The sequence below is a fragment of the Fukomys damarensis genome, unplaced genomic scaffold (genome assembly GCF_012274545.1).
Source record: "Fukomys damarensis isolate Sample0158 unplaced genomic scaffold, DMR_v1.0_HiC HiC_scaffold_23, whole genome shotgun sequence".
NCBI classification, from domain to species: domain Eukaryota; kingdom Metazoa; phylum Chordata; class Mammalia; order Rodentia; family Bathyergidae; genus Fukomys; species Fukomys damarensis.
Window position 1 is genome coordinate 14,560,083 of NW_022900935.1, and position 26,922 is coordinate 14,587,004.

The window sequence follows — 26,922 nt, forward strand, 5'->3', positions numbered from 1 at the left end:
TTTTTTTTTTTTTTTTATTTTCCCTTGTCTCATATTTTTTTTTTCTTTTTCCTTCTTACCTTACTCCTACCTGTCCTGTGGTGGACTGGCCTTCATTGTGAGGGCTAAGTAGAACTCTGAAGACTCCTCAGCCAGAGTTGGCTCATTCCTGGTGCCGCAGCCAGTTGAACCTCACTCTGTGCTCCCATAGGAAGTGCTGCTGTTTAACCTGAGCCCCTTTGTGATGCTCAGCCCTGGCCCTCGTGGGAGGCAGTTCAAGCAGTAGCTTGAAGTTCGTGCATTGCTCCTGTGGTCCTGTACTGCATGGGGGAGGGTAACTGAGTGTTCGCTCCATTGTTTCCTTCCCTTCTAGCTGGGTTGACAGCTTGGAAGACATTCAGCTGTTCACAATTCAGCTTATGTACACTTTAGCTGAGCATTGTGGGTGAGTCAGAAGGGCACTTTCTGCCACGTCCTGAGAGAGAGCATGAAAGTCAGCTGTATGATAATGGCTGCCCGCAAGGAAGAAACCAGCCTCACCAATAATCCTTAGCAAGAGGTGCTCAGTCTAAATGCTTCAGATACAAGAAGCATGTCCTCTCTTCAATCCTGCTAACTCAGATTCAACCAGGTTCTGCAGCTCCAGTGAAGGCACACTTCCTCCTCCATTCTGCTGGCCAACTCCCTCCCTGTAGTGAACCCGTGTGACTTGGGGGTGGGTCCTGCTTCATGACTGAGAAGTTCACCACTATGTTGGGCAAAGTGCCCCGAGAGTTCTCCTGTCACTATGTTCCTTCCCTTCTCTCTGGAGTTCTTCAAAGCTTGCTGCTCCTGTTGGCAAGCAGAGGGAGGCGCTCTAGGGTGACCGCCATAGCCTGGGTATACTCCAAGCCAGGAGGTTTTGCATGTCTGACAGCTTTGTCCTTAGCAGAACTGAGGAGGTGAATAAACATTTGGCACTGGTTCTTCTAGTCCCTCCTGTTTCTGGTACTCAGAGGACCCTGGGATGGGAAGGGACCTACCATTTTCCTACCACCGAGAGGTCCTTTGGTACGTGTTCTAGAAGGTGCTGTCTTTCAAATGGCATTCACTAAATTTAGTTCTAAAATGCACACCTGTAATGCATACAAATCTGCACAGGTGATGCATGTGTAAGGATTATTTAAACTTAATGTAAAAACTTGAAAAGGAAATAAGCCATCTTAACTGATAGTTGGGGAACATGGTGTTAAATCATAGCATGTCTAACTGTTGAAGTTACCTGTGATCTTTTATAGGTGTCTTGAAATATTGGTTCTAGTTTTTGGGTTCTGATTAACCATGTTCAGGGATCCTTTTCCTATTAGTCTAGGAATCACTCACCTGCATTATCCCTCTGTTCTGAACTTGAATGCTCCAGACCTCATATGATACCTAGTCTCTGCTTCAGAATGTCCCAGAAAGCAGTTTACATTTCCTGATAACTTTCTCAGGTGCCCTCATGTGATCCATGGTAATCTAACCACAGCTCTCCCTCCACTGCTGTACTTGAGCAGTCCACCAAGGGAAATCTAAAGCTCTGAGTGCTGCCTCTAGCTACCTTTGTGAAATTAGATAAGTCAGCTCTTCCCTGAAGCCAAGTTTCTTTGTCTAGAAAATTAAGGGCCCTTCACTCAGATCCTTTGTGATCTAATGTCCTGTCATTCAAAACAGTCACTCCCCCTTCCCATCCCATCCCCTCACACCACACCTCTATCCCTAATCGGGACAGAAAGTAATCTGCTTAAGTGATTCATGGTAAGGTGTGAATGACTTTAGGGCCTAAACTTGCATTTTAAAGGCTGTTAGCCAAATGAATCTCTTTCATTGATGAACTTTGAGAGTCCCAGGATAGGGGACTCTCCCCCTCCTCCACCTCCCTGTCCCTTTCCTTCCCCGACCTGGGGAGGCAGGGGTGTCAACAAATTGGTGCTCTTGAAATATGCCTCTCGCATCTTCAGAGTCCCACTAATTTCTTTGGGGGCCCAAATATGATTAAAGAGATTGTAAGGGTGGCCCTAGATCTTTGTAGGCCTGGGTACTCTGCCCTGAGCCTACTGTGTGGCAGGCCAGCCTGCCGCTGGGATTGGTCAGTCTGATCTGCTGCCTGTGCTGGATAAAGTCCATAATCTCTGTCAACGGTGCTCCACTGGGGCTCTCTAGAGCACCCTGCCTTCGCCTTCTAGCCACCTTGTCACTCCCTGGCAGTACTAAGCTCAGGCACAGTGATCATCACTGAGGTGCTTGGGCCTGCATCTGTTTTTGATTGGTAGCCTTGTTTTGTCATTTGTTGAACAGAATTTGCCATAAGAAAAGAATGCCTGTTATCACCTACTGTGCTCCCTTAAATACTTTAACTTCATTAGTTTTGTCTTAATCCTGCTGCAGCCAAGCAGGGACAGTTGGAAATCTATTAAATTAAAATATTCCCTTCTCATATCTAGAGAAAGTGTAAATTGGCTGGTGTACAGGCTGCAGAAGTAGGAGAAGCTCCAGTGTTTCTGTTTCCTCCACAATCAGGTTTCCCAGCCTATGAAACTGAGGGCTAATAGACTGAGTGCTAGGCCATCTGTACTGCCCCTTGCAAATGTTAGAGCAGCAAAATACAGGTGGGTTTATTTTCTTTATCTGTGCATATAAAAAGCATCAGAACTGGCTTGTAAGTGGCCAGATTTTTCATGGCTGGGACCAGCTTGACCTCTGTCTTCAGCCAGCTGGAGAATGCAGCATCTCTGGATGCTTAACCAACAGATCCTGAGGGCGAGGTTATTTTTCTAGGCCCTTCCTACTTATGTGTGTAGAGGTCAGCCCCCTGCCAGGTTTCTAGATCAGCCATAAATGGTTCAAAATGGGACAGGGAACCCAGAGTTCTGGGGCTCAACTCCACCCTCAGGGGTAGACTTAAGGTATCTCCCCTCTGCTGGGTATCTCTCCTGTGTCAGAAAGAAGTGGTCCAAAGAATAGCTATTCTTTATAGCTAGGTACCCAGGAATGCTACGCCTGTAGGCAGCTGCCAGCCTAATCTTTCTCTGACCATGAGACTCAGAAAGCAATCAGCAAGCCTCAGGTGGTACCACATTGCTTGTTTAGGGACACCTATACTCTCTGCTGACAATGAAGACAGAGACTGGGTTCCATACATTCCAATTTGACAGACATGACGCATCATCTAACCTATCTTGGGCATTAGATTATCCCCTGGAGATATAGGGGTGACTGAGCTACAGCCCCTTGCTCTGGTAGAGGTAACCAGCCCTAAAGCAGGTAATTTTATATCAGATGGTCCTTTCTATCCTGCTTAAGAGCTATTTCTGCCAAAACTGAATGAGACCAGAATGGGACATATGTTCTGCGACACTTGCCAGCACAATACTTGGTCCTCTGTGATCAACTTCAGCCCAAGGCAAGTTTCTACCTACCTGCTTCCCACTAGATAGATCTCAGCTTTACTTCCCCCTCTACCCACCCTCCCCTCCCAGTCCCTCCAACTCTGTGTCCTGCCTCCACTTCAGGTGCCTGGCTGTATAAAGGCAGTTGACACCTGTGGGAATCCCCCAGCAGTATTCTCCACCTTGGGGACTAATCAAAAGAATAGAGTACTGAACCACATTCCAAAGATAGAGTATTTCTTTGTTTATCAGGCCTGTAAGCCAGCAGGGCAGGTTTCTGCAAGTTTCACTTTTAAGCTGCTTTCCCCTAGCCAGGCCGAAAAGCAATCTGGGACAGAGCAAGAAGAAGATTAAATTAATCTCAGTGTTCTGAGCTTGGCAGGAGGTGAGATTGTATTTGGCCATTCCAGAAATAGCCCCAAACTCTTGTTACTAATGCAGATGATGAACTGTTGGCCCACAAAATAACTGCAAAGCAAAACAGCTATACACTTTTGTCATTTGCAGAATATCCTCCTTTCTGTCCCCTAGATTATGTCTTTCCTGTAATCTCTGCCCTAATGTTAGGGAGAAAAGATTTATTAGTTTGTCCTCTAAAATTTTTATTTTTTTTAAACTCAGATTCCAAAAAGATGCTTTTCAGAGATAGCATTGGCTCTGAATCCTAATGTATCATGAAAAATATATATGGCTTCAAGATTTAACCTCGGTTACAGTAGACACAGATCAGGGGGATGGGACAGGGAGCTTACAGTCAAGTAGGATACAGAGAGCCCACAAAAGAAAACAAAGTATTAGATGTTTGGTCATGAGTATCAGTGAAAGGCAGGAGATGAGAACCATCTTAGAATTAAGAGGAGAGTGGATTATTTATATTTTATGACATTAGTAATTTCAGAAGGATTATAAACTGAAACAAGGGAGCCACTTACTTCCCTGTCTGCCTGTGCTCTCAGTCTGAACTGAGTGTTAAAACAAAAATCTTAACAATCATATCTCTTAGATGATTACACTTGATTATATTTAATATTGACTGGGCACCCAACATTGAAAGATACAGGCAAAGAAGACCTAGGATGCTGATGGACTTGTACCCTTGTTACATAAGGAGTAGTTAGTTGAAAGAGCAGAGGGGATTGTCCTGGAGAAGACACACTGGGGTTATGAGTGGCACCATTCATGACCCCAGGAATATTTCTTGAGCATCTCTTGGAAGCTAGCACTGCACACAGCAACACAGGTAGGTATTAGCGTCCTTATTTTATAGCTGGTAAAATAGACGCAGAGGACAACCATGACTTGCTGTGCTTTACTCAGTGACAGAGACCAATCTCAAAGCCAGATCTAGGCCTGGGTATTTTGATCAGTATATGGTGAGTGGCCTCGGTCTCATCTTGAGAAAGCCAAAATTAATGGGCAGAAATTAACTGGAAGACAGATTTGGGGCTCCTTATAAGGGAGAATTTTTAACTGTACTGCCCAAAGTAGTTTAGCATACTGTTTAAGGGATAGTGTGTTCCTTTATCATTAGAGCCATTCAAACAAATGCTAGAAAATCACTGGGCCATTAGAAGAATGTTCAAACATTGGTAAGAGATTGAAGCCAGCTTTCTGATCTTGTGAGTCTGTGATCTACAGTTCATTGCATATCTCAGGGAGTGTTTTATTAGGCTCTAATTAGGAGGAACTAGACATCACCTAAAAATACAATTTTAGCTTTTATGTAAAGCTTTTGTGTTTTAACATTTAACTATCTATGGTTTTAAATAAAGTGTGCATTTGTTTCTTCGCATATTTAAAATACTGGTAAAAGAGGGAACTTATAAAGAAATAGGCTTCAGTATTTTTATAGCAAAACATGCATTGGTACATTTTATGCATATATGATAACACTCATCATAGGGAAAGCTTAAATATTTAAAATTTAAAAGCAAAAACTTATTTGATTGATTTTGGCATTAACTCAGTCCTCCCAGCTATTCAGATTGTAACGGAATTTTTGTTTCAGTTCCCAAATACTTTCACAGTTTAGAAAACACTAATTCCAAAAATGGGGATTTTTTTCATCCCTACTGAAAAACCAAAGCTATTTTTTTCAAATGAATGTAGACCCTTAAGAGAATTTTTCTAACTTGCTGATGTGACTTTAAGTCAAACAAATTTTTTAAAATGCATATCATTCACGTCTCTTGAATGACTTCTCAGTTCTGAAATGGATCATATAGTTGACATGTCAATGCTTTTTCATTCAAAAATGAGGTTTATTTAGCCTCAGGATTACTAGTAAAAAAAAAAAGCTTGAGAGGATGAAGGCCTATTGAGACCCAATTATAAACCTGTTCTACATTGAGTCTGTTCTGATTTCCCCACACTGGATAATTTGGCACTATGAATTTCTGTTCTATGGTAATAGTTTAGATCCTTAACATGAAGTAAGAGTATCTTCAGCCAAGCATGGTGGCACATGCCTATAATCCCAGCACTTGGGAGGCTAAAGCTGAAGGATTGCCTTGATTTGGAGGCCAACCTGGAGTACATAGCAAGACTTGTCTCCAAAAAATCTAAAAATAGGCCAGGATATGCCTGTCTTGCAAGCTCAAAGTCGTACGTTCAATCCCTGGTAGTGGATTTTTTTTTTTTAATCCAAAAAAAGAAATCTGAAAATTTCAAATTGTGTATCATGTATGAGTGGGCTGTGCTTAATATTAACCAGGCTTGTTACAATGAAGTGGATTTTCCTTTTTTTTGTTTTTAGAAAGTTACAGGTTAAAGGCAACTCAGCTCCTTGGGCAGTTGGTCGTGGTAGAGCATGAGCCTAGGAAATGGACTGAGGGAACAGGAGACACTGGAGCCTTGCACATCTAAGACAGGCAGCTCCGGAGAGATGCTGTTGAAAGTGAAGGAGAGGGGATCTACTTTGGTGAAGTGTGTAAGGACCTGTCACACTTTTTGGAGCACTCCTTTTATAGGAAGACTAGCAACCCCACAGAGGGTTAGGAAAGATGGTTCACAGAGAGATGGAGGATTGGTCTATGATTTGCTGAGGGTCCAAATAGAAGGATATGAAATTATGAAGATGCACACTAGGCTAGGGCTTGAGAGCAGGGGCCAGCAGAAGTAGCATAGAAAATTCTGGCTCCCCTCTGCAACTTCCATGATAGAAAAGAATATATGTATGTCTAGTACCATGATCCCAAATAGCCAGTCTCTGGATAGTCCAGACTCACGATAATGTCTACTGATGGGTCAACCAGACATCATTTCCCTTGGCATCAATTTCTTGGGTTCAGTGCTTTGATATTTATTTCCAAGGAAACTCACAGATTTTTTTTAACCTCTGTCTGCCAGACTCTATCACACCCTAATGCCCTATCCATACTTTAGCATCCTTTTTTTAGATGTCACCTTGAATACTAATTTTCTCCCTCAAGCTGAATGTTACTTTGTCCAAATCAGTGTTGCCCAAGTTTTTATCTCTTCAAAGACAATTCTTACCTATTTAACCTGTTTAAACTGTTTACCTATTTAAACTGTTCTTAGTACTATGGGAAAATTAAGAAACACTGCTAACTGATTAGCTGTGTTATTGCAGAACTGATTATACTCGCGCCTGGTGGTGTGTCCACTGACGCTACACGTATAGACAGATCAGTGAGGGAGGGGACTACTTGGTTAGCATTGTCATTGGGGGCACAGCAAAAACCAGGTACACTTTGAGTCCTTGATACCTCTCCAGGCCCAGTTTCTATTCTGATTTCCACTGTTTTGTTGTCTTACTCTCCCTTGTGCAGAGACAGGGCAGGGCATTGTTCATGCACTGACCAACCTCAGCAGCCCCGGCATGACCTCAGGGAACGGAAATTCTGCCTCCAGCATCGCCGGCACTGCCCCCCAGAATGGTGAGAATAAACCACCACAGGCCATTGTGAAACCCCAAATCCTGACGCATGTTATCGAAGGGTTTGTGATCCAGGAGGGGGCGGAGCCTTTCCCGGTACGGACTACTTCTTTTCCCCTTTTTTTGTTTTGTTTTGTTTTGAAGTATATTTTGGATGTGTATTAGAATATTTTTGCATTTCCGTGTATAGTTTATGAAAATGTGGACAATTTGTTCTTTCCTCGCTATCCCCTCCCCACAAAGAAATGTCAGAACCACTTTTTCCCTAGGATTATGTCTCCAAGGTTTAGAAGCACTCAGTTATCAGGAATAACTGGCAGGAACCCTTGATTAGGAGTTTCTGTGCACAGGTTTAGTGTGTCCCTGCCCATGATCCTTTGGTTAGCAGAGAGTTCACTGTGAGGTATTCAGTGAGAGATGATTCAGGGAAATTAGAGCTCAATGAGCTTTGAATGCTAAAACCTCTCAATGGCAAAACTCTGGCCAGTCAGAGAACAAAGGAGACCTGCATATTATTAGTACAGTGTTTTCAAGATGCATGGGAAATGAAAGTGAGGCAGCAGGACCACAGCCTCAAGCTTTATTTTCTGGGGGCAGAGCCTTGAAAATGAATGAATGAAATTGAGGGATCCTCAGAAAACATACAATCTGGTGTCTTCAATGAGAGCCTAAGACTGAAGGGAAATATAAAAGAATGATGAAGATGGTTTATAGCACAAAGTCCCCCCCCAGAGCTGCTGGGGAGCAGTGGTGCTGCTCTGCAATGTGCAGAGCCCATAACCAGGTGCACACTAGTCTATCTTCTGATGGGCATTATCTGGCTGTTAGAGACCCCATTTATTCAGGATGCCATCTGCTCTGTACTCATTCTTTGGATCCATAGGTGGTTTGATCAGCCAGCTGAAGACTGGACTTAACTGAGATGGGTGACTGGCCCTTCAAAAATGTCAAAAACAAGTAGATTCTTGTCCTCTTTCCCTCTGGAGGTTTTCCAAGGCCAGTTGCAAATCCAGTAGGGATACCTACCTTTAAATAGCTCTAGCCCTGCTGCATCCCTTCTCTCACTAGACCAAGTCCTCCCCTTGCCTCCTGGAGTAACTCCAAGAACCGGCTGGTCTCGGGGCAGATTCAGAATGAATAGCATGTCAGCACTGCCCTAGAATCAGACACCAAGTAACATCGCCCCTAGGCTGCCTGAACAAAGGCCATAAAGGGAGAATGAGAAAGGTGAATAAGCAAATCTGGGATCCTGACAACCACAGAGCATTTGCCCTGTACCCAGGTTTGTTTCTTTCTAGCTCTCCCTTGCACCTGCCTGTACCTCTGGCTTCAGTGGGGCAGTGGTAAGGCGGAAAACTAAGAAATCCAAAAAGGAGGAGCACTGAGTCTCTTCCCTAAGTCCACTCACACACAGACTCAGCCCTCCCCCAGGGTGTGGCACTGAATCTGGCACTTTGAGAAACTTCACTTCTGCCTCTATTTCTCCCTGGAGACACCTGGCAAAATGGATATTCCCAAGCCATCTGCTGGCACAGACCAAAGGCATTCCTGTACTTCGGTGCCCACTGCTCCTTGCCACATGAGCTAGATAGGGCATTGAGCAGGGTACCTCAAATGATGACATGGGGGGCGTGTTGAGGGCTGGCATCTGCCTGGATACTTTATACATGTAATTATGATGAGGCTGCATGGCAGGGGAGCCATTCCACCTAACCCTGTGGCCTCCATGTCACCTGTCCTATAGGTGGGACGCTCGTCCCTGCTGGTGGGGAATCTCAAGAAGAAGTATGCACAGGGATTCTTGCCTGAGAAACTTCCACAGCAGGACCATACCACCACCACTGACTCAGAGATGGAGGAGCCCTACCTGCAAGGTAAGTGCCTCAGACCTGTCTGAAGGCCTTCCAGTTGGCAGGACAGCATGCCTCACACTTTCCCTTTCTCCATCTGTGGAAGAACCCTGAGTAGGGACTGACAAACATTTCCATCCACTGAGCATTTGCCCCAGTACCTCCTCTGTCCCTAAAGAACAGGGATAGGAAAATGGGGAACCATTTATCCCCTGCTTCTCTGGCATATCACATGATTTCAAAAGTTGTACTTCCTTTGAAAATCATTAGGACATTGTAGGAATGAATGAAAATAGGGCTGCGCCAGGCCAGCATGTCTTTCTTTTACTGCCTCAGGAGGCTGCATTCAGAGTAGACCAGCTCTGAGACATAGCAGAGGCCAGGCAAGGACTATACTTTGCACATGAACCATTAACTCTCTGGGGCTGTGCAGGGTCCAGGAGTATAAGCTCCTGGGTTCTCTAAGCCAGGCCTGCAGTAGCTAGATGGATCAGAGTAAGGTGGGATAATCCCAGAGAATCAGTCATGACATGACAGAACCCAGAGTATTTCCCGTGAGCTTCTTCCTTCCTTCCATGTTTGTGAAGGCTGCTGATTCTGTCCTGCCTATGTCATGCCTCAGGTTTATGGGATCTGAAAAAAGCATCACATTTACAAGGATTATCAAAAAGATAACTTTAGGAACTTCCCAGTGGAAAGACAGCCTTTTCAAAAGCAATGGTGAAAACATTTTGGCATTTTGCAAGCTGCATGTCACATCCATAGGAACATGAGGCAGGGTAGAGCAGGAAGCCCTGCAGTCCTACAGGAATTTATTCTTTACACTTACCCATTTCCATACTTTTCAGAATCCAAAGAGGAGGGCACTCCCCTCAAACTCAAATGTGAGCTCTGTGGCCGGGTGGACTTCGCCTACAAGTTCAAGCGGTCCAAGCGCTTCTGTTCCATGGCTTGTGCAAAGAGGTGAGTGGCTTCAACTTGCTGCCTTGTCCAGCCTTTCCTTGTCTCCAGACTTCACCTTGGAATCCTGCTTTTGCATCCTTTCTCCTTCCAGTAATCATCTACCCCAGAAGACCATAGGTGCAGCTTATCTAGCATCCTTTTTCCTTGAACTGCCTAGATACAGTTTTGCATCCCTAAGGCACTGGGTCTGTGAAATCGGAACCCCTAGGAGTGGATCAAAGAGAACACAGAGTCTGAGGAAAGGAGCAGCCCATTAGCTGGGCTGGACTACTGGGTTACACTGGAACCCATTTCCCTGCTTCCCTTTGACAGCTGCCACCTTATAGTAAGCCCTCCAACAGAAGCTTTGCCTAGAACTTCAGCACTAGTTAACAGTGTTCTCAGGATGAGCTTTTACCCACCTTAGAAGACATGATCATAATAAAAATCACTGTCACTTACTGAGAACCTTATCTGTGCTGAGTGTCAGTGTGCATTGTCTCATTTCACAATAACCCCACAAGGCACTTGTTATTGTCCACTTTATGTGGTTGGAAATCAAAGGAGTAGCTGTCCCTAAGATGACACAGCTAATAAGCTATAGACCTGGGGATTTAGAGTCATCTGATTCTAAAGTCCTATGTTGCCATATTTGGGCCAGCAAACCCTGATAGATGAATGAAAACGTAGGAGACAGAGAGTGTCTTTGTGGAGGGTCGGGGTACTTCACTGAAATAAAGTCTTGAACTGACTCACACTTCCAGATTTATTGAGAAACAACAAAGGTAAAGCATTCTACTAAGCAGAGATGTTTGTTTCAGGTTAGCAAGGCATGGTGACCATTTGGCTGAGTTATTAACTTTTACCTGATTCCCCTAGGGAGCTTCATTTTCCCTGTAAAGGCCCATCTCTGCTCAAGTCGGCAAAAAATCCTATCTTCAAGATGTTCCAGCTCTCAGGTAGTCACTGGCCCATTGGGTGTCACAAAGAACTCCACACTATGTGGTCTTTTTCCAAGTGGAAGAAGTGACTGATCTTGAAGCCCTGAACTCCCAAAAGAGAAAAAATCCTTTCTAGGTCCAGGCAGTAGTTTCCTGCATGCCCAGGCACAGTCACTGTTCTCAGCCCTCACTGTCATCAGGCTGTATGTTGGAGGCAGCCAGGGCCCCTTTGTCAAGCTTTGCCTGTCCATTCTTCAGCAAGACAGTTGACAGTACTGACCCGGTAGTATTTAGAGTATGTCAGCCATGAGTCAGCCGCACTTCAAGTTTGTGTTAAACACGTCAGCAATATTATTTCGGGTCATTGTGAGACCTGTTTCAGAAGGCAAGTGGTATCTCCCCAACTCAGTAAGGCCCAATGCTTAAGTGGTTGTCCAACAGGAATGATAATGGGAGTAAGGATTTGAACCAATAGATGGACTCAGGTTTTGCCAGACAATTTACTTGCTCTTCTTCTGCCTAGGACTTAGGAGCCCTCCAGTTGCTAACTTTACCTGTGTATCTTGACAGGTATAATGTGGGATGCACCAAGAGAGTGGGACTTTTCCACTCAGACCGGAGCAAGCTGCAGAAGGCAGGGGCCACAACCCACAACCGCCGCCGGGCCAGCAAGGCTAGTCTGCCGACACTCAGCAAGGATACCAAGAAGCAGGTGAGCGGCCGGCAGATCCTAGGCTTTGTTCCTCCACGTGCCCAATATTTTTCAGCACCAGCTCTGTTCCAGCATCTCTGTTGGGCTCTAAGGTTCCAAGGACATAGTGTTAATATAACTAAAGGAAATCATAGCCTAGTTTAGTTTAATTTTGTTTTGTTTGTGGTACTACAGATTGAACCCAAGTATGAATGTGCCCTGGACAAGTATTCTACCTCTAAGCCCTGTTTTTTTAACTTTGAGACAGGGCCTCACGATTTCACATAGAGCTCTAGTTTAAAATGTCACATCTAGGGCCAGGGATTTAGCTTAGTGGTTCCACCGCCTACCTCCCAAGCACAAGGACCCAAGTTTGATCCCCGGTACCAAAAATAAATAATAAACAAACAAATAAATAAAATGTCACAGCTACAAGAAAGATAAGCATAAAATCAGATCATTGTACAGTAGTCCAGTGTGGTATGTGTAATAGTTCTAGAAAGGGCTGACAGTTTAGGGCCAGAAAGGAGACAGCACAGAAGATGCTAATGAATCCAGGAACTTTCAAGATGTAGTAAGTATACCAAGTAGCAAAGACCTACTAGCAAAGGTAGAGAAAGACCTGCCTTAATCATTGCTGCTGCTAGAAATAGTTTATTCCCCCATGCTGAAGAAAGCTGTTTCTCTCTACCCCCAGCCAACAGGCACTGTACCCCTTTCAGTTACTGCTGCATTGCAGCTGACACACAGCCAGGAAGACTCCAGCCGTTGTTCAGATAACTCAAGCTATGAAGAACCCTTGTCACCCATCTCAGCCAGCTCCTCCACCTCCCGCCGGCGACAAGGCCAGCGGGACCTGGAGCTCCCTGACATGCACATGCGGGATCTGGTAGGCATGGGACACCACTTCCTACCAAGTGAGCCCACCAAGTGGAACGTAGAAGATGTCTATGAATTCATCCGCTCTCTGCCAGGTAAGGCCTTTGGAAATTCCATGTCTGCATGGAACAGCAAGGAATGGGAGGAAAGGAGACCTCTGTACAGCACTGTAGAACACATACTTTCAGTGGTATTCCACATTCCACAGCTATAGTTCTAAACAGCCATTGGCAAGTGGCCTGTGTGAAAATGCAGAGTTGGCAATGAAGTCAGCCATGAGAGGAATCAGGTGGAAATGTAGAAGTCTGTCCAGGCATACTAAAAACTGAGAATTGACTTTTCCCTGGGTTTGCTCTTTGCCTGCACAGCATTTCATAATGCCAGCATCATTTGTCCTTTGGAGAAACTGTGAAGCCAGAGCCACAAATACTGGCTCCCTTGTGTTAAGCAGTTTTTCTTTTACTTTTTCTTATTCCTCCCATTTTTACTATGAGCAGCAACAAAGCTAGGCAATGCCTTCAACATTCTGCTAGAAAATCTTCTCAACCAGATCACTTAGTTCCCTGCGTACATTTAAATTAGCATGTTATCAACAATATTGCTAGGTTTTTAATTTAACAAGATAAAACTGAAATTCCTGTCACTTCCATTCTTCGGTAGCAGTTTCTGTAATTTCCTTTAAGCTTCCCAGCAGCTTCCTCAGAAGCTGTCAAGATTTTGCTCATGGTGTCAGAGCACATTAGCTGTTCATTGAGTCTTCAACATCAGTCCAGCTGCTGCCCAGTGCCAGGTCCAAGGCCATGCCCACATATTTAGTTTTTTAATTACAGCACCCCCCCCCAGATACCAATGTCTGTTTTAGTTATCTGTTGTGATATAGATTACTCTAAAATTTAGTGGCTTTAAACTAACCACTTATCTCAAGGTCCATAGGACAGAAACTTGCAGTGCCTCAGTTAAGAAGCTCTGGTTTAGGGATTCATACAAGGTCCCAGTGACATCAGCCAGGGGACTACAGTCATCTGAAGGTTTGGAAGTGGCTCCCTCGATGGCAGGTGAGGCTGGCTCTTGATAAGAGGCCTCAGTTGCTCTCCATGTGGGCCTCCAGAGGGCTGCCAGAAGGGGTCTCATGACAGGATGGTCAGCTTACTCCAAAATAATCTAAAAGAACAAGGTGAAAGCCACTGTACCCTTTATGATCTAGCCTCAGAAATTAGCTGCTGTCACTTCCGTACCACCTTATTGGCCACCTGAGTTAGTGCAGTTTGAGGAGGTGGAGGTCTGAAGAAGGGCATGAGAAAGGAGGCCTACATCAGGGCTTCCGTGAGTAAGTCATTTAGCTTAGCTTCTCATAAGCTGCAGGATAAGAATAGCAATACCATCCTTAACGATAAACTTCAGAGAAAAGGCTGCCTCATTATGGCTGGCTGCCATGAATAAATGCCGTCACTTTAACTGATGCTGTCTTTGGTGGCACTCCCAGGTTGCCAGGAGATCGCAGAGGAATTCCGTGCCCAGGAGATTGATGGGCAAGCCCTGCTGCTGCTCAAGGAGGACCACCTGATGAGCGCCATGAACATCAAGCTGGGGCCTGCCCTGAAGATCTACGCCCGCATCAGCATGCTAAAGGACTCCTAGGGCTGGCGGGGCAGTGGGGTCTGGCCCTGGGCTCCCAGAGGAGCACAGCCAGATAAGACATTCCTGAGGGGCCCGGAGATGGGGCCAGTCAGAGGGAAGGGCCTCTCTGTAGGGGCGCAGCTGGTGAGGAGGTCCAGGTACCTCCTCAATGGCTCTCAGGGGCCTTTCATTTCTTGGAGGGGGGCAGAGAGGCAGGGGGCGTAGAAGATGGGGCTTTATGCTTGTAAATATTGATAGCACTGGCTTCCTCCAAAGTCCCAATACTCTAGCCCCGCTCTCTTCCCCTCTCTCTGTCCCCCATTTTCCAGGGGGTTTATGGTCAGGGCTCCCCAACTTGAGTTGGGTTACTTCTGAGGGCAGCCAGCAGGCCTGGGTAGAGGCCTTGAAAGCCCTTTCCTTCCTTCCCACCTCCTTCTCCAGGCCTGATTAACCTTCCGTTGCCAGCTTCTCCCCCCTCAGCCTGTTTTGGTAGCAACAGGGACATCTCCCTTGATACCCTCTGCAGGTGAAGAGAAGCTGGGCCTAATTTGGCCATGCCTGCTGGCATAGACGCCTTAACGCTGTGTGTGTGACTGTGTGACTGCGTGGGAGCCTGGACTGACAGGCCATGAGCTGCCCTGTGGCATCACCAGGTGTTTTGTAGCAAACGGCCACTTAGTGCTTTGTCCTAGACTCCACTTGGCCTGAGGATGGGGAATAGAAAAGAAGGGCGGCCTCCGTGGGGATTAGATTTCCTCTGCAGACATGTCAAGAGGTCTCTGAAGCTCCTCTCCACACTGATGTCCTTGACTGCCCTGCTGTCTCACAAGCAGCATTAAGGAAGTTGCCAGTGGGCTGGGCCATGTATCCCAGGGCCTGAGCCTCTCAGACAGTTGCCTGCCTGCCTGCCTGCCCTGGGAGCCCCATGCTGGGGCCCCAAGAACTGAGAAGAGAGAACAGCTAGAGGCAGGATGTGTGCAGACGACAGCCTTTGACCTCCCATTCCCACATTTCTTCGCTTGTAAAACTTCCTAGCAGCAGTTAAAGCTACCTGAGGAGGCAGGGCAGGAGGATGAGGGCCTGCTTCTGACTTGCCCTGTCCTACCAGCTCCTGGGGGAAGAGTCGGACTCTTCCCAGGAGGGGGTGGGCACCATTCTCAGCTTGTTCTATTCCCCACCTATACCCCCAGGCAGGTTTGGAAATGAAGGACTTTTTTTTAACCTTTTGTTTTTAAAAAATAAATCTGTAAAATCTGCCTCTTCAGTGCCTTTCTCCTATAGAAATACCTTGTTCTTTTTCATCTGAGTGACTACTTTCCACCTATAAAGACATGGGATGGCCACCTTAACTGGACAGCATATCCATCACAGTTGGAGCCAGATCATTTGAAGTATCCCAGCCCCAATTTGCAGTGTCCATTTAGAGAATGTCCAGAACACCTCCCTCCACCCCCACCTGGGGCAGAACCCAGATTCTGCCACCCTCCAGCAGATGCCACTGGGGGGAGCTGCCCAGTGTCCAGGAGAACTTTGGGATGGCTTTACATCTCTGGGTTTTCCAAGCATATTTTAGGATTAATACAGAAGAGGTGATGCTCAGCCTTGCATAAAGGAGAAGGAAAGGCATCTCACCAAAGCAGTATGGCAAGGGCACAGCATGGATGGAAGTGTAGGTGAGTGGGATCCAGCTGTCTGGACTGGATAAGGTGTGAGCAGCCGTGGCTGGAGTGGGCTGTGTACCTGAGACTGCTAAAGACAAGCCTGTCCTCTGGCGTGGAGCAAAATTGCTCCTGTATCTACCTCACGGGATAGAGGGGGCAGCTGCCTCCTTTGGCTAGTTTTTTACTTAAGACAACTATTAAGAATGTGGGTTACTATACCCTGCTCCTGTATTGCACCACAACCCCTAAAGAAAGGTTAGGCATAATTTTTGAGAACTAGTACCTAGATGTCGGTAACTCCTTTCTGAACCTGTTCAAATATAACTATGAGCAGGAGGGGGAACTGAGCAAGGCCTGGAAAGCCAGGTGTCTCTGGAGGCAGGAGGACCCAGGGATGCTTTGGGGCAGTTGGCTGAGTAGAGAGTGAGCCCTAGTGGGGGGAGGCCAAGCAAGGGAGGCTTCCTGTGCTTTCCTTCTTGCTAACAAATACGGGATCACATTATGGGTTTGTAACACTCTGGGAAGGTCTCTTAACCTTCTGGACCCGTCTCCTCATATGGGAGAAAATGGAAAGCAGGCTCCACCCAAGTTTTATTTCTAAGTGTGATGGAAAGGGAGGAAACCAAAACTATTAAAGGGATATGGTGATTATGAGGGGACTGACTTGCACAGTAAATGCACATTCTTTTTCTGCTTTAGGTGATAGGCCTCAACTAGCTGCATGTTTGAAAGGCACAGCCTTCAATATAGACATGCTTCTATTTATCCTTACACAGAATGTAACAAGCCCTGATCGTGACTCGTAGTACTTCCCAGCCTTGGGTATACACACAATTTTATGTACTTTTGGGGTGGAATCAGAGATCAAACTCAGGTCCTTGTGCTTGCAAGGCAGGTGGCGGAACCACTGAGCTAAATCCCCAGACCTACAATTTTATGTACTATCTATCATCACTTCCTCCTCCTGCTTTTAAAATCTTAATCGTGCTAAACTAACTTGACTCTGCTGGGACACCACTTGCATTTTTTAAAAACTTGCCCAGGGTGAGCTTCACAAAATCGTTCCACAGCCCTGATCTACTCCAGCTCACACTGTCCTAGTGTATGTACCCTACTTTACTGAGGAGGAATAAATTGCCCAAGGTCATAGTGTCCATACAGCGCTGTTTAGCTCCCCCTGGGGCTCTTTGTGGAACAGGGCTTTCCCTGGGTAGGAATGACATACCCTACCTACCCTGGCCACTTTCAGAAACAAGACTGAAGAGCTCAAAGACCACTGGAAAGGGAAGAGAAGTCAATATAAGGCTCAGCTTCTGGCCAACTTTGATCCACCTCTTCCTGCTGATTGGCTCCAGGTGGGTCAGCCGCCTCCAGTAGGTCCCACCCCCGCAGCAAGCCCCTTGCTGGGCAGTCCACTGCTTGCTTTTGTGGGAGTGGTTCCTGAGATAGAGGGCAGGAAAGAGCTGGTTTGTCCCAGTCTCCAACTACTGGAAGCAGTCATTTCTAACTGGCTCTGAACATAGAAAGTCTGTGGCAGGCTGTTCCACTGGCTTCTCCCCATGGCCCTCAAGGAGGGACTCAGGTGAGTGGGGGCGATGGCAGGGGGAGAGGATGGTGGGAAGGGGATGGACAGCTGACCCAAGAATGGTCTTGTCGGGGGGGCTAGAACAGTTGGGGAAGGCATCAAAGGAGACCACTGACAGCCAGCTGAGCCACAGGTCCTGAGAAGAGGCGACTCAGAGAAAAATGGTCCCCGTAAAGGATGGTGGGTCAGGGAACCACTTCCTAGTAGGTCACACAGCCACTGAACAGCTGGGTGAGAGACTACGGTGGTGAGACGGAGTGAAGACCACAGCGTGCACCCCCCCCCCATACTGAGCTCTCTGTTCCCATAGGCCTGACTGTTTAGGACTAGGAACCTGCTTCTCCTTGAAGACTAATAGCTGATCTGTACCCTTTTGTGAAAGCAAAGGGAGGGAGCAGGGAACAGGTAGGGCTTAAACACATTCTTCGGGTAGAACTGGCAGACAAAACCTGAAAATATTAAAGCAAGGAATGTGGAAGAGTGTCAGGCAGGCGTGTCCATGGATAAGGGTTCGGGACTGGATAAGGCTCAAGTGGCATGAGACCTATCTGGCCTGGGAGCCAGCACCTTCCCGCACCTGACTGAGCTCACCTGGGCCACTCGGGGCTAGTTCTGCCTGGCTGTGCTCACTGAGGCACAATGCCCAAGATAAACACTAACTTGTCTACCCTAGTAGGGGAAGGGGGACCCTGGCTAAGAAAGTACAGCCATTAAAAGCAGAAAGAGGCTGCTTTTTTCTACCTGTGCACCACAGCCAGTCTTGCCAACTGCCAGTCCAGACTGGCTTCTGGAAGCCAGAAAAGCACAGCCACTGCCCACCCTCCAGGACCTTGCAGTGGGCCACAGGTCAGGTGAGGAAGGGGAAGGCTTCTTGCAAAAGAAACACGAGCAAGAAACTTGGGAGCAGCCAGGAACCCAGCACTGGGCTGGGACCACACCATAAGCACCCAAATGTTGCACTACAGGCCTACTCTAGAGTCAGACAGACCTAAACCCGAGGCTCAGCCCACCACTTACCAGCCCTGTGATCCTGAGCAGGTGACTTAACCTTTCCACACTTCAGTCTCACAGGCAGAGATATTCCAGTTCCTCCTGCTAAGGGTCTGTGGTCAGATTTCAACAAGACAGGCAGAGAGCACAGCTCAGTGTCTGGGATTATTAATGAGTCCATATCCTGGAGAAATTGAATTGTAAGCAAAGGAGTAACAGGGAGTTTGGGAAAGAATGAAGTCAAAACATTCTATTTATTCACTGCTTTGTTCATTTACTGAACAAATGATTATTAATACCACCAGTTATGAGGCAGGCTCTGGGATTTGGCACCAAGAGTGCAAAGTATTTAGAAACTCACAGCCCAGACAGGCAGTCAACTCAGTTTGGCAAGGGCTAGAAAGGGGTTTGGCAAAGGTTCAGAGGAGCATTTTGGGGGACAAGGTGTGGTGGTGAGACTTCAGAGAAGGATTTATAAAAGAGGGGGCTGGGAATTAAGGAATGATTAGAGGATGGGGAAAGTGATCTGGGGAAAAGCTGGGAGATACTCAAAGTCATGGCAAGCTTAAGTAACATCACGATGGAGGGTGAAGAGTTGAGAGTAGAGGGCAGGTTAGGAGGCTGTTACCAGAATCCAGATAAACAGTGAGGCATAAACAGGGCAGTGGGAATGGGGAGGAGGGGTACTTTAGGTACTAGGAAGGAGAAATAGAAACTGATGACTAAGCCACTATGGGTGAGGGAGAAAGGGTCACAGGGACCACAGATGAGATGGTTTAAAGGGAGGGATGCAAACTGCAGCACAAGAGGCACTGAGATGAGGCACCTATGGGGCACCCAGGTGGACACAGCTCTCTAGAGAACACGTTACCTGAGGCCAGCGTTCAGCAAGAGGACTGGGCTGGTGTCACCAGCAGGTAAGCCAAATGGTGAAAGAGGAGGTACAGAGAACTGAGTTCCAGGTAAGGGGCAGTGCTGAAAGAGCAGGCGACCAGAGCCATCAGACAAGGATAACAGTGACACAATGGGGCGTGACCAGAGAAGTGGGCAGTGGCCAGAGTATCAAGCATGGATCCCACTCTAAGAGCAGTGAGAAGTTATCAGGCTTTGTACAGGGGATGGGTGTGGCATATGAGTGGACTGCAGGAGACAAGAGCAGAAGTAGGGAGGCTGGCAAAACAAGCAGGCTCTGCTGAAAGCCTGGGCGTGGGGAGCTGGGAGTGTGGGATGACTGATATAATAGAAGGTACACACTCACTGTACAAGATCAAAAGTGCCAGGCTGGGATGACAGGTGTGCTACAGGTGTAAGCAATTTTGGCAATGTTAAACTATTGTAAGGGGGGCATGCCCAGCCCTCTGAGAGGCTGAGGCAGGACGATTCCAAGCTTGAGCCCAGTCTATGCAATTTGATGATTTAGTGAAACCCTGTCTCAAAATTAAAATTTAAAAAGGGCTGAGGATACAGTTTGGTGTGAAGGTCCTGGGTTCAATCTCCAGTAATGGAAAATAAAAGATTAATCTTACCTATTCCTTTTCACTTTTTAACATTCATGACAGGGCTATAATTTATCTGTCAAACTGCCAGGTGGCTCTGATTTAAGTTTATTAGTAAAAAAAAACAGTAAAAGTGATTAGATCCATTTGTACTACCAGCTGTACAAGGTGCCTGATGGGACAGTCATGCATGTACCACCGGTGCTTCAAGTCAGCAGGAAGATGTTAATGTGGCTGATATAAAATCTTAAATTACCTAGGTGGCTCACGATTGATCACAAGCTTATGAGGCCTGGATAATCATGCCTTAGAGTATAAAAGCATGGACACACAGGCACAGGGGCTTCCCTCACAGACTCACACCTGTGCCTCTTTTTAGTGGCCATGTTGACCTCCACTCTTTAGATATCCATAATTCATTGATCCAGTGAACACGGGTCGTTCATATTCCTTTGTCAAAGCTACAAGAACATGGTCGACTCTCCACTGTAGAGTATCCATGCCTACAGACAGGAAAGGGGGCTGGAGTCGGTGAGTGCTCAATGTGTAACAGACTGAGAAGGCTTCTTAGGCAGTTCTAAGAGATGTGGACTTAAACTTTTGGTCAACAGGAAACCACAGGATAACTTTCCTCGTAAATTATTTTTTCTGTATTTTTCCTTCATTAAAACAGCAATATGAGTATATTATAGACTCCTGGAAAGAAAAATAAAGGAGGAAACTCACTACTAGAATCCTATCATACAGTTTCATTTTTCCTGTCTCTCACTGTCTGGCACATGTTTTTTTATTCTTGCTAATTCTCACCATGGTGTACATTTTCGACTCTGCTTTTTTTTCCTTTTACATCAGAGTCAGCATTTTGCGTGTGACTGTGAAGTCTTGGCGACAAGTTTATTCAGCAGGTCCCTCTGGGTGGACATGGGGGGCTTTTCCAATTACACCCAAGTGGCTCAGTACTGGTGTCTCTGAGACTTCCAATACCTCTCTGTGGATATCTCCCAACGAGTGGTCACCAGGCTGGTCTCCCTATGTCCACTTCCAGTCCCTTGTCCCCTTCCAGTTACCACCCCATCTCTTTCCTCCACTAAGCCTGTCTTCTTGGGAGAGTTACCTTCACACACACACACACACACACACACACACACACACACACACACACACACACAATCCCACCTCTCCACGGCACTTCTCACACACTTACCACTCAGCCTCTTACCACTCAGTCCTTTGTGCCAGGGCTCTGGGCTCCTGTCCCTTGTGCCTTCCTGGTGAATCCCAGAACTCTCTCCTACGCCTGCCTGCCTTCAGGGCTCTAGCCCCTTCCCCCAACCAGTCAAGCAGACAACTTCTGCTTTCCTGGTTCCCGCAGCACTACGCCTCCCGTCAATGGCCGAGTCATGCCCATTCCTCACACCTAACATTCCTACCGTTCCCACCAACACTGCTTCCTGCCCCAGAAGCAGCCTGATTTCTAATTTCTCTTCCTGCCTCCAGCCACACCTTCCCTTTCAGCCTACCAGGTCCAGGCTCAACAGTTCGGCACAAGTACTTTTTATCTGCCAAATAAAACTCTGATTGTGCACACCTTGGCGGAGACCCTCCTGAGCTCCCCACGGCCCTTTCAGTGGGTACTCTAACTGACCTCTACAGCTCGGCGCTCAGCAACCCTCTTCTGCACTGTGCCTCCTCCCCGGCCACGCCACCTGCCTGCCAAGCTTTCTCTCACATCCTCACTATGCTCACCTTTCCTTCTTATGGGCTGCCCTTCCCCCTCGCTCACTGCCTCTTTTGGCTGCATATCTTCTAATCCTTCAGGTCACCTCCTCCAGGAATCTTCCTGACCTCCTTCCAGCATGCCAAGGCTCTGGTGCCACCCGGCAGCCCGACCTCCTTAACACCAGTGCGTACCCTACCTACAGCACTCATTGTTCTGGTCTGTCGTGGGCCCGTTCCTCACTCCCCTTCTCCCACTGCACTCACATCTTCCAATTCCACACTCTGAAGACAAGGTCTGTCTCCCTCACCTCTAAATCCTTAACCTAGCGCAGTGCCTTATGCTGCACTGGTGTCTGAATGCATGACTGACCGGAAACAGATGGATATCCTGATGTATAAACGTTCCATACTGAAGGTCATTGCCTATGAATACATTCCCAGAGGCTGGAGTTACTGAATCAAAAGGAATGCATATCAAAAGCTTTCAATGCAGTTTTCCAAAGGACCCTCAGAGCCTGTCTCCCCGTATGCCAGCAGCTGGGTTATTTTCATTCTTTTTTTTAAAGTACTGATTTTATAGGCAAAACCTACCATCTTGTTCTAATTTGTATATCTCTAGTTACTAGGAAGGATGAATGTTTTTCCATATATTTGCCTACTAAGTGCATTTTTTCTTTGAGGATTTACCTGTTGGGATGACATAAACACTGTCAAGGGAAGCAGACAGCTTATGAGCTAACTCAGGGTGCTTGGGGAACGACTGGAAATAAAGAGGGCTCTGCTGCAACGGTCTCCGTGACAGATGAGCCAGCCAGAGTCCCTGTGGAGGTTTTGGGGAGGAACAGGAGGTGGGCAGAGACCAAGGAAGCCAATTCAACCTCATCTGAGGACTGACAGTAGAGGCAGAACGGTCTGTACCCACACAGGTTTCTAGCACAGCCAACTAAACCGACGTCTGAGATGGTGCCCAGGTAGAGGTAAACGCAGCTGCAAGGAGGTTCTCACAGCTGCTCTGGACACATCCTATGGGGAACAAAGAAGAGAAAAACAGGAAAAGCAGGGGTAGGAGGATCTGATGCAGCCAGCCTTCTTGAAAGAGACCAGAGGGAATCAGAGTTTGGAAGGATTTATAGGACAGGGAGTGGAGCTAGAAGGTTGGCAGGGGAAGCCGAGGGCCTATTAGGAAGAGAATCATCATTTTCATCACCAGCTAAAGTTTTGCCAGGTATTACAAGGCAAAAGGCCTGGCTCTACCTGCTATGTTAACTCAAAGTCCATGACTGCCCTCTGCAGACAGTCCTCTCGTCACCTATCTTACAGATGAGGAGGCTGACATGTAGGTCTGGCCTTGTCTGAGGGAGGTCAGACAGCTTAGAAGTGGCAGAGCTGGGATTCAGCTCTGTGGGGATCTGGCCCCGATATCTGTGCTCCTTCACTTCTCTCCAGGAGATCTGAGACATGTTTAAAACAAGACTACCACACATAAATCCCATAGCCCACCTTCACTAAGCCAAGAATGAGGCCACTGAGCCCTATGGGAGGAGCTGTGGCCCAGCCTGAACTTCAGTCACCGTGCACACAAAATTTCTGACCACAGCCAGTCCAGCAACTTGTCTCTTCACTCCCAGCTACCACGCCACAAACTCTCCTGTAGCCTCTTCTGGCCCATTCTCTTGACCGGGGTCAGCCTTACCTCCACCCAGACCAAGCACCCCAACCCCTAATGTTACAGTCCTCCAAACCTGCCCAAGGTCATGCCCTACAGCAGCTCTGTCCAAAGACATGCTTAGTGCTCATCAGACAAACCCTGGTTATGAAAATCACACCACCTCCAACCCATAGCATGCTAGGCCGCTGGGAAAATGATGGAGGAGTTTAAGTACTAGATGGAATAATCTAACAGCAAAAAGTGCAGGTGCAGAATGGTATATCTATTGTGCTACCACCTGTGGGAGATCTAAGAAAGAAGAAAAACATAAGTGATACCATTTATATGTAACTCTGGAAGACACATAAGAAACTTAACATTGGCTGCCTCCATGTGGAGGAATAGCAGAGACTTTTTGCTGTATATGCTCTTTCATCCTTTTTAATTTCTGTACCATATAAACAGGATGCATTATTTAAAAACAACAAAACAATGAAGTACTAACAGCACGTAAATGATCTGTCCTGTGTGTGTGTGTGTGTGTGTGTGAGTATATATACAGAAATGAGTTACCGATGCCCTTTTCTCCCAGGCCAAGGAAGAGAATCTTCTGGCGGCTGACTGTACTTGCACTTGGCCTCTTAGTCTTGCTCCTGTACTGGTCCTCTCCTTACAGGTACTAGCCTCCTTGCCCTAGCTCCTGGGGTAGGACCACCAGGGTTAGGGTTAAAGTGGATCCTTCCAAGTGCCTCCTCAAGAGAGGGAGTGGGTGGCAAGCTCAACCTGGGCAAATGTCCTTATGGGCTGTCCCTTCTGAGTATGCCCCTTACTGCTGCCCCCACTTCACAGGCAGCTGGAAGTCCTAATCCCCATGGGTGTCTGCCCTTCAGCCACAATGGCCCTGCTGAGAGACAACTTCACAGGAGTCCTGCGACCGTGGTAAGGAGCTACCATTCCTCCCACAAACCTACACAGCTCTGCCCCATGTCCCTGCCCTCCCCTCATTCCCCACCCCACAGAGCCAGTCTCTGCACCTATCAGTCCTAAGTCCCCCACTGGATCACATGTTTCCTAGTCCTATAAGCCTCTGACTTGATTCTAAGACAGGGGCTTTTAGAGACAGGTACTGGTCTGATGTACCTATGGGTGCGTAAGGCTCAGCACTAGGGAGGTGGTAGTGAGCCTGCACCAAGCGGGTGATGAATGGAGCTGTCTCTCCATCCCTATTCTGGCCAGGGACCGACCTGATGTCCTGACCTGTACCTCTTGGAAGACTCCCATTATTTGGGATGGCACCTTTGACCCACACGTAGCCCAGCGAGAGGCTAGACGGCAGAACCTCACCATTGGGCTGACTGTCTTTGCCGTGGGCAGGTAAGGCCTGGGGGAAGCAGTGGTGCTGTCCAGGTGGGGAGCGGGAGGGGTATATGTGTGCAGGGATGTGCGATGCCCTGCTCCCATGTAGCAAGGATCCTAAAATGCACCCCTTGTCCCACACACCCAAGGTGAACACAAGAGCATCTTCCTCCCCACTCCCTGAACATCAATGCCAAAGAGCCCACCCAGCACAGGCATCCAGGTGCTCAGGACTGTTGTCCTGGAAGAAACCTGCCTAAGGGCTAGGTCTGGTCCACTAGGTTTGTGGTGAGGAAATGATGGAGTTTCTCAGGCAAGAGTGGGGAGAAAAAGGAAAGCAAATGGGTAAACAAAGGGAATAAAGTGCCCTCTGGGAGTCAGCAGCCTAGCCACAGGCAGAGTGGATGTGGTGACGTTCTGCCTGGGAATTCTGGTGCAGGAAGAGGGATTAGAGACAGAAAGGGTTTGCAAGGGAGTGAATCTGAGCTGGGTAAAGAGGGATGGGAGGTGGCGGGTACTGAGAAGTGGCAGGATTAGAGGACTTGGTGAAGCAGGACTGGTGGGTGGGGATAGAGCAAGTGAGCTGAAAGAATGAGGGGCTCACACAGTGGTATGTGAGGCTGCAGTTTGGAAGGCGGTACACTGATGATGACAAGGACAAGGGAATGCGGTGACTGAGGAGGGTGGAGGACAGAATCACTGCAAGAGAGAAAGTCAGTAAGGAACTGAAGAGCCCAGGCAATGGATGGGGCTCCAGGTATGGGGAAGGGTGGCCAAAAGAGAAATGATCTCCCCACTGTGGGTAGGAGGAGGATCCAGGATAGGTGATCAGCCTTCCAGAAGCAATGCAAAGATGACTCCTGGGTAGGAGTGGCAGTCAGACCTATAACCCTAAAGCACAAGAGGTACAGTCCTGGGAAATCAAGGAAATGTTTCTAATGCTAGGATAGCCTGCTCTGGAAGGTAGTGAAGGCTTCCTCTCCACCCAGGAAAAAGATATCTGAAAGGCTAGAGAAGAAATTTAGCCACCAGATACCTGAGACAACTGCTCAAGGCTCCTTTATTCTGTTCCTCACACTCTAGAAGGGGAAAAAGGCCAGGAGGGTAACTGAGAAGCAGGGAACACAAGACCAAGGGCTGAACCACTGTCAGGCAGTCACAGGTGCCATATCACTTGAACCTGGCCTCTCCCAGGACCTCAGTCCCCCTACTTCCACTAAATATTCCAAGCAGTGTTTCTGTACCATCCCTCGGGGCTCCAGTCTCAAGGAATTGAAATTCCAGGACCTTAAAGTCCTGAGTTCCTCAGTGATGCTGAGGTCTTCAAGATCTCCAATTCCTATTTCCCACAGTTCCACCAGGACCAGAGTAAAGGCCTAGACTCCAACGCCAAGCTGGGTTCAATCCTAGCTCTACCATTTACCAATTAGATAGGTTTGCACAGCTTATTAGAGCTCTTTAAATGAGATGTTTCATGTTGGCTTAAAAGTGCCACAAGAAAAATGTTCAAAATATTAGGCATTTTGACACACTGGTATCTCAAGATCTAGTCATAGAGGTTCCGGTATTCCAAGCACTCTGGTTATTTACGAAAATTACTACAAACTCAATCACTTTAAATGACTAGTTATTCTTGTAGTTTACCATTTTGAGTGTCAAGAATTCAGACAGGGCTCAGCAGAAAGGGCTCCTCACTGCTCCCGAATGTCAGGGACTCAAGTGGCAGAATAAATGCTGAGGACCATTTACTCGCCCTCTACCGCCTCTAGACTCCTCTCCCTCCACCCAGCCTCTCCCAGCTACCCTGGGTCTCCTCACATCACGGGACCTGTTCTATGAAGGCTCAGAGTAGGAAAGAGGCAGGCAGCGTCAAGGCCCAGCAGTCATTCTATTGGCACTGTATGGATCAGGGCAGTCAAAGGAAAGCCCAGTCCAGCGGAAGGCACACAGCGGCCCTCTCTTCAGCGCCAGAGAGGCAAACATGCTGCAAGCGCACCATGGCTGAAAGGTTCTAGGTCTGCCTGGGGGTTTTCTCCCATAGACTGGCGCGGGCAGGACTCAGATGCGGGTAGCGTGTAGTAAGGGAAGAGGTGGCCAACCAGATTGACTGGTTGCGCCCACCCACCCGGCAGGTACCTGGAGAAGTACCTGGCACGCTTCCTGGAATCGGCCGAGCAGCACTTCATGGTGGGCCAGCGCGTGGTCTACTACGTGTTCACCGAGCAGCCCGCGGCCGTGCCCCTCGTGGCGCTGGGCCCAGGCC

At 47.4% G+C, this 26,922-nt stretch overlaps 2 protein-coding genes across 6 annotated transcripts in view; both read left to right on the forward strand.

The window, feature by feature from the left end:
- Phc2 (polyhomeotic homolog 2) overlaps positions 1-15,456 on the forward strand; it is a 100,699-nt gene extending 85,243 nt beyond the window's left edge. For 3 of the 5 annotated variants that reach the window (XM_010645209.3, XM_033767666.1, XM_010645210.3), the window contains exons 10-15: positions 7,178-7,380; positions 9,029-9,158; positions 9,983-10,097; positions 11,588-11,729; positions 12,406-12,682; positions 14,071-15,456. In XM_010645209.3, the coding sequence (XP_010643511.1) occupies positions 7,178-7,380; positions 9,029-9,158; positions 9,983-10,097; positions 11,588-11,729; positions 12,406-12,682; positions 14,071-14,225 (1,022 nt within the window). In that variant the 3' untranslated portion in view covers positions 14,226-15,456. The remainder of the gene's footprint in view (positions 1-7,177; positions 7,381-9,028; positions 9,159-9,982; positions 10,098-11,587; positions 11,730-12,405; positions 12,683-14,070) is intronic. The other 2 variants (XM_010645211.3, XM_010645212.3) reach the window with 2 other exon arrangements.
- Positions 15,457-17,291: 1,835 nt separating this feature from the next.
- The window catches only part of A3galt2 (alpha 1,3-galactosyltransferase 2), a 10,770-nt gene continuing 1,139 nt past the window's right edge, over positions 17,292-26,922 (forward strand). The window contains exons 1-5 of the mRNA XM_033767261.1: positions 17,292-17,447; positions 23,896-23,979; positions 24,153-24,242; positions 24,540-24,677; positions 26,792-26,919. Of these exons, the coding sequence (XP_033623152.1) occupies positions 17,425-17,447; positions 23,896-23,979; positions 24,153-24,242; positions 24,540-24,677; positions 26,792-26,919 (463 nt within the window). The 5' untranslated portion in view covers positions 17,292-17,424. The remainder of the gene's footprint in view (positions 17,448-23,895; positions 23,980-24,152; positions 24,243-24,539; positions 24,678-26,791; positions 26,920-26,922) is intronic.